Source organism: Oncorhynchus tshawytscha, linkage group LG26 (genome assembly GCF_018296145.1).
Source record: "Oncorhynchus tshawytscha isolate Ot180627B linkage group LG26, Otsh_v2.0, whole genome shotgun sequence".
Taxonomy (NCBI): domain Eukaryota; kingdom Metazoa; phylum Chordata; class Actinopteri; order Salmoniformes; family Salmonidae; genus Oncorhynchus; species Oncorhynchus tshawytscha.
In genome coordinates this window covers 36,115,767-36,131,757 of record NC_056454.1, presented here as the reverse complement: position 1 = coordinate 36,131,757, position 15,991 = coordinate 36,115,767, and the positions used below count along the sequence as shown (strand labels likewise).

The following is a 15,991-nucleotide window of genomic DNA, read 5'->3' as shown; positions in this document are numbered from 1 at the left end:
AGATCCTAAGTAAAGAGAATGTTTGACACCAGTGGATGCAGGCCATGTCATAGCAGGAGGCAGGATGTTAGGGCTCAATAAGAGAATGAGTCACACCTGGCTGTGGGTATAGATCTTTAGAAAGCTAGCCCTCTGTGACAGAGTAGAAGTAATAAAGCTCTGCGTGGGGTACAGCTACAGACATGGGAAGGTAACTGAAACTACTGAAACATTACTGTTCAGAACATATCACACTGTTCTTTTGATCTTCAGTGGTAAGAACAGTGTTACACACGCTATGAGCGGCGGGAACTCAATGGCAATGACTGGTAGAGGACAATAGACTGTCTCTCAGAGACCTGTGGGAATCATCCAGGAAAGAGAATGCTCTGCGCTTCTGGTGGTCCACAAATATTAATTTCAGCTCTGCTATTAACAGGTGTGGTTCAATGTTAAAGACCTCCCCACAAAGATGATTGGAAATCCATCTGAAAAGACAAACCTTGTTGCTCTATCTTTTTACTGTCCCATTGCTCATTGTAGTTACAATTAAATGTGTGGCTGTGACTGGCACGATTCAAGGGATATAATCAATTTCTATGCAAATGATCCCATCTCGTTTTCCACACGGTTAACAGATCTAGATAATGTGGTTTAATCATTGGCTGCGAGGCATAGAGATTATTTGCGATGATGGATATGCCAGTGTCAAGAAATCATAATGTTTGACCTTAAACTATAACAGAGTAAATTAATATCTCATCCAAGACACCCCAGAAACTCCACAAGCAGAAATATCATTGAGATGGTAATTAGCAGAAAACTGTCTTAAAGGTCCAAGGGATTTTCATAACTGATCAGTGTGTTCCGCCAGTAAATATTCTACGTGTATTGTTTTGATGAATTATCGAGATCAACATGTTCCTAACTAATCAGAATTTGCTTATGTCTGTATTGAAATGTTTCTGTTCATTTTGTTTATGAATACTGTAAATAAGCTTGCGAATTTATAACAACATTCTGAAAAACCTATATTTTTTTTGCCTCAATTGATGTAGCTGTCATTAGTTTAGCTAAACATAACGTTTCTACCTTAGTTTAGTTTTAGATTAATGTATACGTCATGAATGATACAAACATAAATAATATCTTAGAACAAATCTATGTAGTATTTTGTTTGTTGCTATGTTGAAAGATTTCCATCTGCCTATACAATACCTAGCCTGGTTGTTTCTATCGCTATCACTCCACCACACTGTTTTACAGCTGCACGTCAGGGTTCAAGAACCAACGTTGTGATGAGCTGGCCAACCCATGTGATTACTTCTGTCAGAATGACGGGATGTGCACTATCACTGCCCTTAACAAACCCCGCTGCAAGTAGGTCCCTTCCTACATCACTTCCCGTGGCTGTTCCAGAGGTCTCAACCTCCCACCTCTCGTCATTCAGCTCCATTTCGGCCAGTGTGATGCTCTATATGGCTGTTCCAGAGGTCTCACCCTCCCACCTCTCGTCATTCACCTCCATTTCAGTCATTGTGATGGTCTATATAACACTTTCTCACCTCTAATAGAGTATTTACTCCCTCTTCAACTCACTGCTAACTAACTGCATGTCATACAGCCCGAGCTGACATGCCATTCGAGTGACATTCAAGTGCTGTCTGATTGTGAATATAGGGGACCTGTTGTGATCAATGCATGTAATGTGTTAAGAGTGTGTTAACAGCCAGGAAATGTGGACTTGAGACTTGCATGGTCTCTGCTGTAGCTCTGAAATAAATCCATTCACGAGCATGTCAGAGATTGTTTAAAAAAAAAAGTTTTATTTAACCAGGTAGGCCAGTTGAGAACACGTTCTCATTTACAACTGCGACCTGGCCAAGCTAAAGCACAGCAGTGTGACACAAACAACAACACAGAGTTACACATGGAATAAACATGGAATGTACAGTCAATAATACAATAGAAAAAGTCTGTGTGTACATCTGCAGCGATCGGTTAGCTGCTCAGATAGCTGATGTTTAAAGTTAGTGAGGGAGATATAAGGTGTTGGCTTTGGGGATGACCAGTGAGATATACCTGCTGGCGCGCGTGCTACTGGTGGGTGTTGTTATCGTGACTAGTGAGCTGAGATAAGGTGGAGCTTTACCTAGCAAAGACTTATAGATGACCTGGGGCCAGTGGGTCTGGCGACGAATATGTAGCGAGGGCCAGACGACGAGAGCATACAGGTCGCAGGGGTGGGTGGTATATGGGGCTTTGGTGAGCAAACGGATGGCACTGTGATAGACTGCATCCAGTTTGCTGAGTAGAGTGTTGGAGGCTATTTTGTAAATGACTTCTCTGAAGTTGAAGATCGGTAGGATAGTCAGTTTTACGGGGGTATGTTTAAATAGACTACAAACCCTTTTACACATCCGCTCATCAGTTGCTCATCCGATCTTACCTAGTATTTTCCCTAACAATATTTTATTTGATATTTTACCCATCAGAAAGGATGATTCATTTGTAAACCCCCCTCCATTAAAATGCATGATTGTTTGTGCTGTGACATTCTTTCCATAAGGGAATGATTCATTGTCTACATGCGTGGGATGCAATTCTTATTCCTGATCATTTGGTGTTGTGATTTCTTGGAGTGCATGTAATTTAGTGTAATTTCATTCCTTCCATCACCAACCTGTTGCAGTGGTCAGATCGCTCATGCTTTACATACACCTCAGCATCAATCACGCCCAATAAGAAATCACCTCCTAACTAGTCATTCATCACTCCCATTGGATCCCATCCAAACAACAAACCAGATGACTCCATATTGATATACTGTTTTCTGCAGAATATTCATCCTGTTAATCTACTCACTCTGTTTTCTAACCAGCACTATTTTTAGATGTCTTCTATACAAAAAGGGTTTCTCTAAGAAAATCTGTAAAAAAAAATATCCATGGCTGTGTCTGTTCCCATAGCACTTGTTTTATGTGTTGATTAAGTTAGAGACAGCTAAAGACTATGGTTGTTTTCTCCTCTCTGATTGGTCTGTTCCAGGTGTTCAGTCAATTGGGCAGGCACACAGTGTGAAAGGCCCGCCCCCAAGAGCAGCAGATCAGACAACACCAGTGGAGGTGAGTGCAGAAGTCAAGTGACTCACCCAGCATCATACACGGCTTTACAACCCATCCTCCAGTTAGCCTTATGGTTGTGGTCAGATGGATTGTCTACTGCTGTAATATATACCCCCATCTGCTTTGGCTGTTCAAGAAAGCTCATTGGATGACATTTTACATACGCTATTATCCGGAGCAACTAGAGTTAAGTGCTTTGCTCGAAGGGCACATCGGCAGATTTTTCACCAAGTCGGCTCTGGGATTTAAACCAGCAACCTTTCAGTTACTGACCCAACGCTCTTAACCACTAGGCTACATGTTAACTCTTGCAATGAGACTGTGATAACACTAACAGCAATCCAAAATGCTAAAGCAGTTTCATTCTTTCTCTTCTCTGTTTCAGGGAGCATAGCCATCATCGTACCTCTGGTCCTGCTGGTGATCTTGATCACAACGGTGGTGGCGGGCATTTTCATCTGCAAAAGAAGGCAGAGGTACACTACGTTAAGCCTAATAAGTAAATATGCTTGCTGGTGTGTCCTCTGATATGTGTATAAGTGTTTTGCATGTGTTGTTATTTAGATTTTGTGATCACCAGACACATTTTCATATGTGACAATAAAGTATTCAAATCAATTGAAATGTTGATGTGGCTGGTGATCTCAGGTACCAGCCAGGTCACCTGTGATACAAGTCAGTATTCAACATCCGTGTTTGAGGATGTCTGGCAATGACATGAAACCCGATCACTAGGGGAAACTGTGAGCGGTAGAATGTGGGTTGAATGTGGTTTGAATGTGGGTTGAATGTGAGTTGATGTGGCTGGTGATCTCAGGTACCAGGCCAGGTCACCCGTAATACAAGTCAGTATTCAACATCCGTGTTTGAGGATGTCTGGCAATGACATGGAGACCAACCACTAGGGGAAACCATGAGCACTGTTACCTTCAAGTAGATTTTGGTTTTGCTAGGGTGTTGTGGACGGGGATGGCGGATGTATGTAAGTAAGCACCTGCCTCTGATTCCAAAGGTTGCAAATTGAAATCCAGCGATAGAAAGTTGTTCTTGTTTTAAGCCTATTCCAAACCTTAACCCTCAACCATTCAGAGTTAACGCCTAACCTTAAGATTTCAGAGTTTTTTTTACTAAACTTAACCCTAACCTTAAATATTCGGAGTTATTGCCTAAACTTAACCTTAAACACTTTGAAATTTGATGTTTGGAACAACTTCGAAATTTGACGTTTAAGAAACATGGATGAACGTCTAATGCTAACGTGAGTCTGTGATAGCTAGTTGCAGGTACTGTACAACATACCATTAATTATCAAATGTTAATGAGTGTTAGTTGTCCTCCTCCTCCCAGGGGGAAGAGGGTGACGAGGCAGCCCATGACGAATGGAGGGATCAACGTGGAGATAGGAAATCCTACCTACAACATGTATGAGGTCGACCACGACAACCATGCAGATGCTGGCAGCCTTTTGCGACCAAACTTTACACTGGACCCTCATAAGGTTTGTATTGGAAGACTATGTACAAAATCCACCATTCATTTTGTGCGTAATAACATTTTAGGCAAAAACAAAATGCAAAAACTCTGTTTGGTTGAATATTGTAAGAGTGTACCTCAAAGGAAAATCTTTTCGTGTTTCTATATTTATTTGGGATAATATAATTTACAGAGACAACATTGCAATCTGTTAATCCATCAGTTTGCAACCATCATCCATCCATTATTGGTATCATAGTCATGTAATCAGTAGTGTGATTAACAAAATTAGGCTTTAGCATCTCATGTGGCATACCAAATACAATTTCTACCAGATTTCTGTCCACGGTATGATCTGATATAGATGTGTAGTTACATTAACAGATGGAGCACAAACCTCAGGTATGTGGAGAGAAACATTATTCAGGCGCTCTGTACCAAGGGAACATTTTATCTTCTGTTGACTCATTTTCTTCATGGGCCTCAACACGCACTAACGCCCCGAATACCAAATAAATCATAACAGCTTTACTGATCTATCTTGTTATCTAACTTGCCTGCTACCACTTCAAGCTTAATGCGTTTGCTTCTCGCCATGCCAACTTTGACATCTGGTAGTGTCAGTCCCACCTGGATCCCTTTGCATTAGAAAGGTAGAGGCTGACTGAATCACAAGTAGCTAACTCCACTATAGTGTTTCTTTATCATATCAGGGAATACTGTAGGTGCCACGTTTTTTTGTTGAATTTGAATCCTCAATCTAAGTTCTAAAACCAAATATGGATAGACAATTGTTGATCTCATTTTCTAATCATCACATGATTTTGAGTTCCTCACTGATGTTGACATATAATAGATTTTCAGTTGGATTTTATCCATATACACTTGTGGTAAAGTGTACAGTATGTTGGTTGAGAACAGCTTGGCCTTGTGGCATGGTGAACATTGGCAGAACTTGTGTGTTGCAGGGCTGGTGTGTGAAGTCCAGTGACCCTCGCACCCTGGGCATACATACTGTTCCCAAGGAGGTGATACCTGGACAGGTGATTTCTCCCATCCTTCCCCTTAGTTTAGACAACCAACCTCTTACAGGGGAAGGCATGCTGTTATGCCGTTCACTATAGAAGGAACAGAGCTGTAGAACGTTTGTAAATCTCCTTTTGGAAGGAAACCTGTGGACTTGTCAATAAAAAGGAAGCTGAATGGCACTTTCAGTGCATTTTTGTGGTTTTAGATATGATTAAATTAATCTTGAAGTATTTAAAAAGGAAAAGTATTGTTGCACTTGTAACATTTACCTCTTCTGAATGTATGCTACAACCAATTTGGAAAAAATATTGCGTTGGAAAATCTCATTGTTAATTTAATGCATATTAGGAGTAAACCCTGCGACTGCACATTTAATTATGTTGCTTGGGCTAATGTGCATGAGCTATATCCTATTCTTTCCTGCTACCTTGCAATAACAACCTTACAGTCTTAGCTGTGTTCTTCGTCTTTAACCTTCTCTAACATAAACATAGAAATGCCAAAGTCGTCTGTTGTCTCTGTGTCGAGAAATAATATTGCGACATAGAAATGCCAAAGTCGTCTGTTGTCTCTGTGTCGAGAAATAATATTGCTATACTGTGTGTATTGCAATGCAGCATATCAGAAACCTTTTTTTAAAGGGATACTTTGGGATTTTGGCAAAAAAAGGCCCTTTATCTACTTCCTCAGAGTCATTTGAACTTGTGGATACCATTTTCATCTCTGCATGCAGTTTGAAGTAAGTTGCTAACTAGCACAATTGCTAACTAGCGTTAGGGCAATGACTGGAAGTCTATGGGTATCTGCTAGCATGCTTGTAGATACCCATAGGCTTCCACTCATTGCGCAATGCTAGTTAGCATTGCCTCACGGAACTACCTCTAACTTCCTTCATACTGGACACTGAAACATAAAAATGGTATCAACAAGCTCATCTGTCTCTGGGGAAGTAGACAAAGTGCATATTGACAAAATCCAGAAGTATCCTTTTAAGTCACAGTAAGTTATAATAAGTTACAGATAGTAGAGTAGGATATTGTCATCATACAGGGCACCAGATTATGTAGGCTATTTTCTTATGCATTGTTGAGAGCTGTGCGAATATGATGTGCCTGTCAAATATCTAACAGCATTTTTACTTCCTCAATGCAGCCCTTGAACTATTCCAACCCAGTGTATGCAAAGATCTACCTTGACGGACAGAACTGTCGCAAACCGGTCATCAACATAGACGAAAGGAGAGGGCTACTCCCAAAGAAACTAGAGGGGACAATTCGCGAAACCGCCGCATAGCCTGACTACACTTTCTACTCCTTTTATACGACAGTGTACAAATGTATAAAAACAAGGAAAATAAGAATTTTCTATTTCCTATCAGGCTCCTGTCCTTAGGTTTGTTGGTTTTTAGCATCGGCATTACCTCTTCAGTTGTGTGCTGAACACTTTGATTTAAACATTTTAGTTTCCATTGTTTGCTTTCTGTTTGTCGAACATTCGTTATACAGCACTATTTAGTATATACTGAATGACACTGAAGTAAAGCTGCTGATTTGCAAAATAACATAACTCCGGAACTCTTCTGTTGTAAACAAACGTCAAGATTGATACAGTACTTATTTCTGAACCTGTATATGTCTGTCTCTTGTTAGGCCGGGATTTAATCAGATAAAGCGTTAACCGGCAATAGCCCACACCCACTTAGCTGAAGTTTTGTGTCAGAGGTGGAACTGTGTTGAATTTGAAATCAGTGAGCAGCTTCTCTTGTGATCATTGTCACAAAGCCAAATTCATCCCATCCGTTCAGAACGAGAAAGTGTAGGCTATATAGAAATAATGACCTTCAAATGAATCATCATTAAACAAAATAATGAAGGTAGTCCATCAGCCTCACATTCCAGTGTTTGAACTTGTAAACAAGGTTGCATGGGATTTCTCTTCATTTGACTCTGTGCAGCCAATGGCAATGTCCGCTTTGGTGTCGATTGTGGATTTTGACAGTGCTCACGCAGATTCACCTCAGACACTGTCAAAATATCAGCTATGCAGATGTTGGCTAAAACAGATCTAATTTAATTGGGGCCTCAGTGGAACCAACAACTTGTTATTTTGGTGCAGTATACAGATCTAAAGCAGGTCTATATATATTTTTTCTGAATAAATTATATATCTTATAAAAACAAGAACAGTTTGAGATTGGTCAAAGTTTTATGTGCCATGGTTTCCATTGTCATTGATTTCCCCAGAACAAGAACTGTTAATCTTCACAATAACATGTTATAATTTCATGGCTTTATACCTGAACAATGAAGCTTGTTTTCTGTCCTTGTGTTTGTATCGTTTCATTCAGCCAAGATGGATACAATCCAGAAGTGGCCAAGGTTAGTTTTAAGAGGATTATTTTCCGTTAACCATCTAATTCAGTTCTTTACAGTATTTTATCATGTTCATGTAATAATTCCAAACACATATATTTGCTCTGCTACAAATAGAAGATATTTTACTGAGGTGACTGAAATGTATATTCCATCTTAGATGTTCTGCTTGGATCACAGAAATGATTGAAACTCAACATGAATGTTATGAGAAGAGAATCACAGACATCTGTATTTTTGTAGGTCTCTTGTTCCAACAACATATCTGTATCAACTTTACAGCATAAGGATGTGAACACGGTGAATAATTTAACACAACTCTATTGCTACAAAGTGACTTTAGATAATTATAAAGATACTTTCTGTCACTTTCAGAAAAGGACAGACGATAGATATAACACATTTTATAATTTTGTATTTGATTTGTATGTTGTTTGGCTGCTTGTATTTTGAAGAAATGTATTAAATGTAAGTACTTTTATATCAAATGTAAATCAATATAAAATAAAGGGCAAATTTCCATTTCAAAATAATTCTTTGAGTTTCTGAAATCTCAGCTTGATAATGGCGCTAACATCAGACTTCAACACGATACAGCTAGTGCTTAAGCAAGACACCTGTTGGAACATTTCCCTGAACTCACATGAAGGGATTTAAGTGACAAAGCTGTCATATTTCCAGGGTTTGAGTGGTCCATGACCTAACAAGTCAATCACCAGTTGTGACATCTTATCTGTGGTATGAAACAGGCTCAAAGGACAGGGTGATTAGTGTGTGAGTGTGTGTGTGAAGGCTAAGTGCATTCATTACCTCCAATGATGACCACTCCATCAACACCCGCCACACAGCACACTGAATGGTAATTCAGTCCCTTGGAGTTATAACACAACGGCCGATTATCTGCACCCCTCTGTGTTTCACCTTCTCTGTCACCATGGCAACTGCACTACCAAGAGGGAGGACAGACGGACTGACTGCTCTTTGTCCAGTGCTGCTCCCAGTTCCGTCCCCTGGCATTTTCCTCCCCTGCTATCAACATGAATCTGTACAGTAAAGTGCTGGTGCTGCTGTGGGGGAGGGGGGCTGCTATTTGATGTGGGGGCTACTATTTGATGTGGCTACACTCTGGCTTATCTCCAGATTTTGAGGGGATTTGAGTCTCACTTCTATCATTAGGAGCCAGACATTTGATAGGTACTCTAATGTCTATTGAATTAGCCACATCAATCAGGTAGTTTTATAAATTAATTTATTACAAGTGCCATGTGATGTCACTGTAGCTACCCTATATCTTCTACCTGTCAACACAATTTGTTGCTGATGTGGTTTAAATTACGTGCATTGAGATGTTGTCTTTTGACAACAGTTGAATGATTTCGAGAACTGCTAATATATTATAAATACATTTAGAATATTTGATAACCTGTCAATTGTACATTGGTGATGAGGTCTTCATGGCACACTTTGAGAAAACAACTGTTGAATGTTTAGCTACAAAAGTGTCAAACATGACAATACATGTGTTTACATTGAGGATTTAATTACCTGTCGATTAGATTGTATGATGGTAAATTGGGTTGCATTACACACCTGCTTTAAGAATAAATATAATCGTCTATGAACTTTTAACTACAAAAACATTGCAAACTGAAAACAGTACTATATTTCTGACCTTGTGTAAATGTAAATTGTATGTTGCTGAAGTGTGTTACATTACATGACATCCATTGAGAAGGAAGACAACTGTTGAATGGTTATTGTAGATACAAACTGTTGAATGCTTAGCTACAAATAGTCAGAACATGTCTGTATTTGTGACCTTGAGGAGTGAACGGTGATAGCCATACTGATGGTGTGGTGGTGATGAGTGTGTCTGAGTGATCCATTGATTAATGCAGCAGGGTGTTTGATGAAACCAAACTGATTGCACTGCTGTGAGTAGCCACCTTATCAAGTTCAGTCTGATGAGCAATTACCTGCACTATATCTTATTCATGTCCTTTCCTCAATGTTGGATTTGATACTCCAGGAGTGTGAATAGAGTTGATGAACAGTAAAGATACTTATTAGAGTTATTTACTTGGACAGTGGATAGTCCTCCCCATGTCTGGCGGGCTACTCTCTCCAATTTGTGATTTGAATCAGAATAGAGGACAGTAGTTTGACACAGCTTGGTGCACTCCATCTGAAGTGTATGTAGTCCTGCCTCCAGTATTACTGAAAGAACAACTGAGATGAGGTATGAACATAGGTCTGCTGTCTACAATGATACTAAACCCAGCAGAAGTATGATGCACTTGTGCTGTGGAAATACATCTGAGGAGGAAAGCTCTCACAGTACCACTCAGTTAGCCTATAAAGTGCATTAAAGGAAAGGGAGAAAAATGGAAATGGAACAGCAAACCCAGAGCTCAGGATCCCTGTCCGCCTCCCCTCACCTTGATCTCTTTTCCACTTAGCAAGCATCATCATATTCCCGCATAAACATACTCCTGCTCTTATTGATTCTATCATCCCCTGGACAGAATCAATAAGAGCCAGAGTCATATTCACATTATTAACTACAGGGCATGCATAGGCATAGTGTAGCCAGGTACAGAACAACACAGCCTGTCTGCATCAGTGTCACTGAAGGCTGCTCATCTATACATAGGGGAAAATGGGATAGAATCAGAAACATAAACCCATGTGAATGCAAATGTGTTTCTCTGTATTTGGATAATATTAAAGTACCTTGGTTTATTGAAGTGTAAGTTATGGATGAAACAATGATGTGATGATGTTTTCTGGAGAAATTAGTTTGATCAAAATTGTGCAACTATTGTCTTTCTCTTTGAGTCAACTACTCACCACATTTTACGCAATGCAGTGCTAGCTAGGTGCAGTTTATTCTTTCAGTACTAGATTTATTCACTGATCCTTTGATTGAATGGACAACATATCAGTTCATGCTGCAAGAGCTCTGATAGGTTGGAGGACGTCCTCTGGAAGTCGTTATAATTAGGTTTAATGTACACAGAGGAGGACGGAAAATAGCTGTCCTCCAGCTACACCATGATGCTACCCTACAGAGTGCTGTCGAGGCTACTGTAGACCTTCATAGCAAAACAGTGTTTTAATAAATTATTTGGTGACATATCTAGTATAGTTCTATCTAAAAATATTTTTTTTAATGTACACTATTTTATGAAATTCACTAAGTAGGATGGTCCTTCCCTTCCTCTGAGGATCTTCACTGATCCCCAGTCCTTAAAAACCCCACCCACCCCTAATGTGGATCACTTTCTATTATACTTAAAAGTGGAAACCAAGGGTGAGAATGATTTGCTCTTCAGCTCCAGTCTGGTCATATATCTGACTATTGTCAGAGGGGTTTTATGCTGGCCTTGTAGAAATGGTTCGGGAAATCATGGGTAACAAATTACAGCATTGACAAGGTTCATGAATCTGTTTTATTATGAGCACTTTGTAAAGCCTGGGCTCTGTCCCTAGAAAGAACTCTAATAAACTACATATGAAAAAGCCATAAGACACATGTAGCCTATCCAATGAATTAACAGTCTTCTTCCCTGTATAGCCAGATCCCCTTTGAATAAAACTTTATTTGTAACATAACTCATTGACATGCAAATCTGGCTCCAAGCGCTAACGGTTGCTGCGGTTCTACTTCTAGAACATACCTAGACTAGTGAATGGACAGATATGAGTCCTGTAGGGTTCACTTATTGGTGTCTTTCTTTCATATGTGGTTTGTGATTGGTTTGTCCCTCAATCCCTGTCCTTGATCACCACAGAAAGACTGTCGCTAGCCTTGTTGTTCTGATCTTGAACAGTGCGTAACAGTTCCGGTCAATACATTTCAACCAAATTAATCCCTAGCCCAACAAAAATGTTGCCCCTGTGAACAATTCAGTCTTATAGCCACCCAGGGAGAGGTGAGAGGGATTGATGTAACTTGTTTGTTCAGATGTGCTCAGGCATGCATGGTTGGAGGGGCACTTTGTGTGCCCGCCATGGAATCAGTGGACATATCTGACTCATCACTCATCCACTGGCCATTTCCATGCACCATTACTCATGGTACATACACAGCCTATGTTCCACGTGCCAGACAAACAGGTTCGCTTGTGTTCTCTGGTAACATAATCCTCCATCCGTTCCACAATCCAACTGCTCTTTGTTCTCCTCAGCAGATCCAGCCGAGCTCAGTAGCTTAGTATTATCTCTCTGTTTCTCTATGCCAATCTCATCCTGCCATTTACAGCCTAGTCGGTCCAACGACAAGGCCCTCTAGGGGCTTGTTGAATGGCATTTCTCCCTCTAAAAATGAAAGACTGGGAGGACGTGTGGATTCCTCTCCCTGCTACTGCAGGCTCTGGGTAATAGAGAGTCAGTAGTATCCAACAGTATGGCTCTGTGTGGCCTGGCCATTCCTGGCACGCTGGGCGCTGGCTGCAGCTATAATCACACTGTTGGTCTAAATCTCCCATCAGACATGGAGGCTCCTGCCAGCTCCCAGCTCTGAGGGAGGCAGTGACCTGCTGCGGTAGCAGATGTTGAAAAAATGATAAGTTAGGTTTTTGTAGACTCTTTCCCATCCTTGTTGTATATTACTGACTCGCTGCACGTCAAGGCACCTGCCTGGCCCACAAGAATGTGAGGGGTGAACGATTTGATGGGTAGAGGAAGTCGATTGTAATTCTTATGGATTTTTCCCACTCTTTACTTTTCAGGTCCATCATGTCAGACTTGGTCCTGTATGGCTCAGTTAGTAGAGCATGGAGCTTGTACCGCCAGGGTTGTGGTTCCCATGACTGGAAGTCACTTTGGTTAAAAGTGTCTGCTAAATGGCATTGATATTAGATGCATGTTTACTTTTTTACATTATATTGAATAGTGATGTTAAAATACACCTGTTTATAAAAAAAATTCTGTCTAGCATTAGATATTCAATAAACACAGATATAGCTCACCCCACAATAACACCTACCGTAACATATCCCTGTAAGCTCTAGGATGCGAAAGCACAGCTAATTGATTTAAATCATCCCACTGAGTGTGCCGTTATCTAATTGCTGAGTTGTACGTATCTGGTGACATTGTTTTAAGGGATGCAGCTGAGGCCAGATTGTGTGTCTGTGGCCAGATTGACTGAAAAGTATTGTCCATACCTTTGATTTTGTTTCTTCTATAGTGTGCACTGTCGGCCAACTCTCTTGTGGAAGAGAACATTAACTGGGATGCTTTAACCCTAGTTGCTCTGGAGAAGAGTGTCTGCTAAATTATTCAAATGTAATATGGACTGTTATTTTTAACTTAGTCAATGTATCACTGCAAATCATATAAACAAACCTATTATCCCATTGTACATGGCCATTATGATGCCTGTAAAATATTTTTTTCAAAGCGTAGGGACAACACACATGCTGTGTAAATATGGGTTATTATCTTCAAGCAGTGGTGTATCTGAAAGAGAGGATCCACTGGAAGTACTTAACATCCATTATTTACAAGGGCTGATAAAAATATAAATACTTTTAGGTCTAAATTGGACTGTTGAATGTAGAATAATTGCTTTACTTTGAGTCCTGTGGCATTGCCCTGTTGAAATATAAATTATATTAGACCTATTAAAAGGATACTTTGGGATTTTGACAATAAAGCCATTTATCTACTTCCCCAGAGTCAGATGAACTCCTGGATACCATTTGTATGTCTCTGCATACAATATGAAGGAAGATAGAGGTAGATTCATGGGGCCAATGCTAACTAATGTTAGCTCAATGACTGGAAGTCTATGGCATATACCAGCATGCTAGCAGTTACCATAGATTTCCTCTAGTTGGCAACTTCCTTCAAACTGCACACAGAAACGTAAAAATGGTATTCATGCATTCATCTGACGCTGGGGAAGTAGATAAAGGGATGTAGATAAACGGCTGAAGGTTCCCTTTAAAATAGGTGTGATATCTCTAATAAAATGAAAAGGAAAGGTTTTATCAAACTTTATCAGGGAGAAAAAAGGCATTTGAATATACATTGTTTTACTTGACAAAAGCTGTTAGAATACAGTACCAGTCAACAGTTTGGACACACCTAATCATTCAAGTTTTCATTTTTTAAACTATTTTCTACACTGTAAAATAATAGTGAAGACATCAAAACTATGAAATAACACATGGAATCCTATAGTAACCTAAAAAGTGTTAAGCAAATCAAAATGTAGTTTAGATTTTAGATTCTTCAAAGTAGCCACCCTTTGCCTTGATGACAGTTTTACACACTCTTGGTATTCACTCAACCATGCTTTCCCAACAGTCTTGAAGGAGTTCCCACATATGCTGAGTACTTGTTGCCTGCTTTTCCTTGACTCTGCGGTCCAACTCATCCAAAACCCATCTCAATTAGATTGAGGTCAGGTGATTGTGGAGGCCAGGTCATCTGATGCAGCACTCCATCACTCTCCTTCTTGGTCAGATAACCCTTATACAGCCTGGAGAAAATCAAATGATAGTCCCACTAAGACCAAACCAGTTGGGATGGCCTATCACTGCAAAATTCTGTGGTAGTGATGCTGGTTAAGTGTGCCTTGAATTCTAAATAAATCACAGACAGTGTCACCAGCAAAGCATTCCCACACAATCACACCTATTCCTCCATGCTTCACGGTGGGAACCACACATGTGGAGATCATCTGTTCACCTACTCTGTCTCACAAAGACACGGCATTTGGAACCAAAAATCAAAAATGTGGACTCATCAGACCAAAGGGCAGATTTCTATCGGTCTAATGTCCATTGCTCATGTTTCTTGGCCCAAGCAAGTCTCTTATTCTTATTGGTGTCCTTTAGTTGTGGTTTCTTTGCAGCAATACGACCTTGAAGGCCTGATTCACACAGTTTCCTCTGAATAGTTGATGTTGAGATGTGTCTGTTACTTGAACTCTGTGAAGCATTTATTTGTGCTGCAATTTCTGAGGCTGGTAACTCTAATGAACTTATCCTCTGCAGCAGAGGTTTTTCTTTCCTGTGACGGTCCTCAAGAGAGCCAGTTTCATCATAGCGCTTAATGGTTTTTGCGACTGCACTTGAAGAAACTTTTAAAGTTCTTGACTTTTTCCGGATCGCTTATTTGAGCTGTTCCTGCCGTAATATGGACTTGGTCTTTTACCAAATAGGGCTATCATCTGTATACCAACCTTACCTTGTCACAACACAGCTGATTGGTACAAATGCATTAAGAAGTAAAGAAACTGCACAAATAAACTTTTAACAAGGCACACTTGTTAATTGAAATGCATTCCAGGTGACTAACTCATGAAGCTAGTTGAGAGAATGTCAAGAAAGTGCAAAGCTGTCATCAAGGCAAAGGGTGGCTACTTTGAAGAATCTCTAATATAAAACTTAAATATTGATTTACTGATTCTGTGAGCAATTTTTGCATCAATGAGCAGCAGAAATGTTGTTGCATGTACATGCATGTAACATTTGTACATGTTGTTCATGGCCATTAGGACATGATGACCAGATGTATATTTTTGTTTTATTGTCCACAAACAGTATATTAACAGTACACAAAACAACATTTTCCTCCAGCCTGAGGCTTTCTGTGTCCTTGCTCAGTAATCAGGAACCTCTGCAATATGAGCCTATCACTCCAATGCAGATTTTTTTTTTCTCTCTCTCTCTCTCTCTCTCTCTCAAGCAGCAACATTGTGCTGAGAGCATGGAGTGGAGGGACCTGCAGATATGGAGGAGGGGGAGAATAGGAGGGTAGGTCATAGAGCCCTCATAGACTGTGGGGCGCTGGGCTGGATAGAGAGAGGCTTGAAGCCTGCCAAAGCATTTTGAGCCTCGACTGTCATGTTCTCTTTCACAACCCATTTATTGTGTCCAAGATGAAAAAATAACAGATACAGAGGGTCATGGAACCCACTGTCCAAAAAAGCAAACTATGATGCTGTCACAAAAAGTTATAAAGTACAGGTTGAGATAAAGAAACAAGCACCACTGA

The 15,991-nt window shown here is 40.1% G+C and overlaps 1 protein-coding gene across 1 annotated transcript in view; it reads left to right on the top strand.

The window, feature by feature from the left end:
- Positions 1-8,500, top strand: part of LOC112224856 (low-density lipoprotein receptor-related protein 1B) — a 365,574-nt gene extending 357,074 nt beyond the window's left edge. The window contains 5 exon segments of the mRNA XM_042306367.1: positions 3,028-3,104; positions 3,490-3,580; positions 4,452-4,602; positions 5,546-5,620; positions 6,759-8,500. Of these exon segments, the coding sequence (XP_042162301.1) occupies positions 3,028-3,104; positions 3,490-3,580; positions 4,452-4,602; positions 5,546-5,620; positions 6,759-6,899 (535 nt within the window). The 3' untranslated portion in view covers positions 6,900-8,500.
- The last annotated feature ends 7,491 nt before the right edge of the window (positions 8,501-15,991 follow it).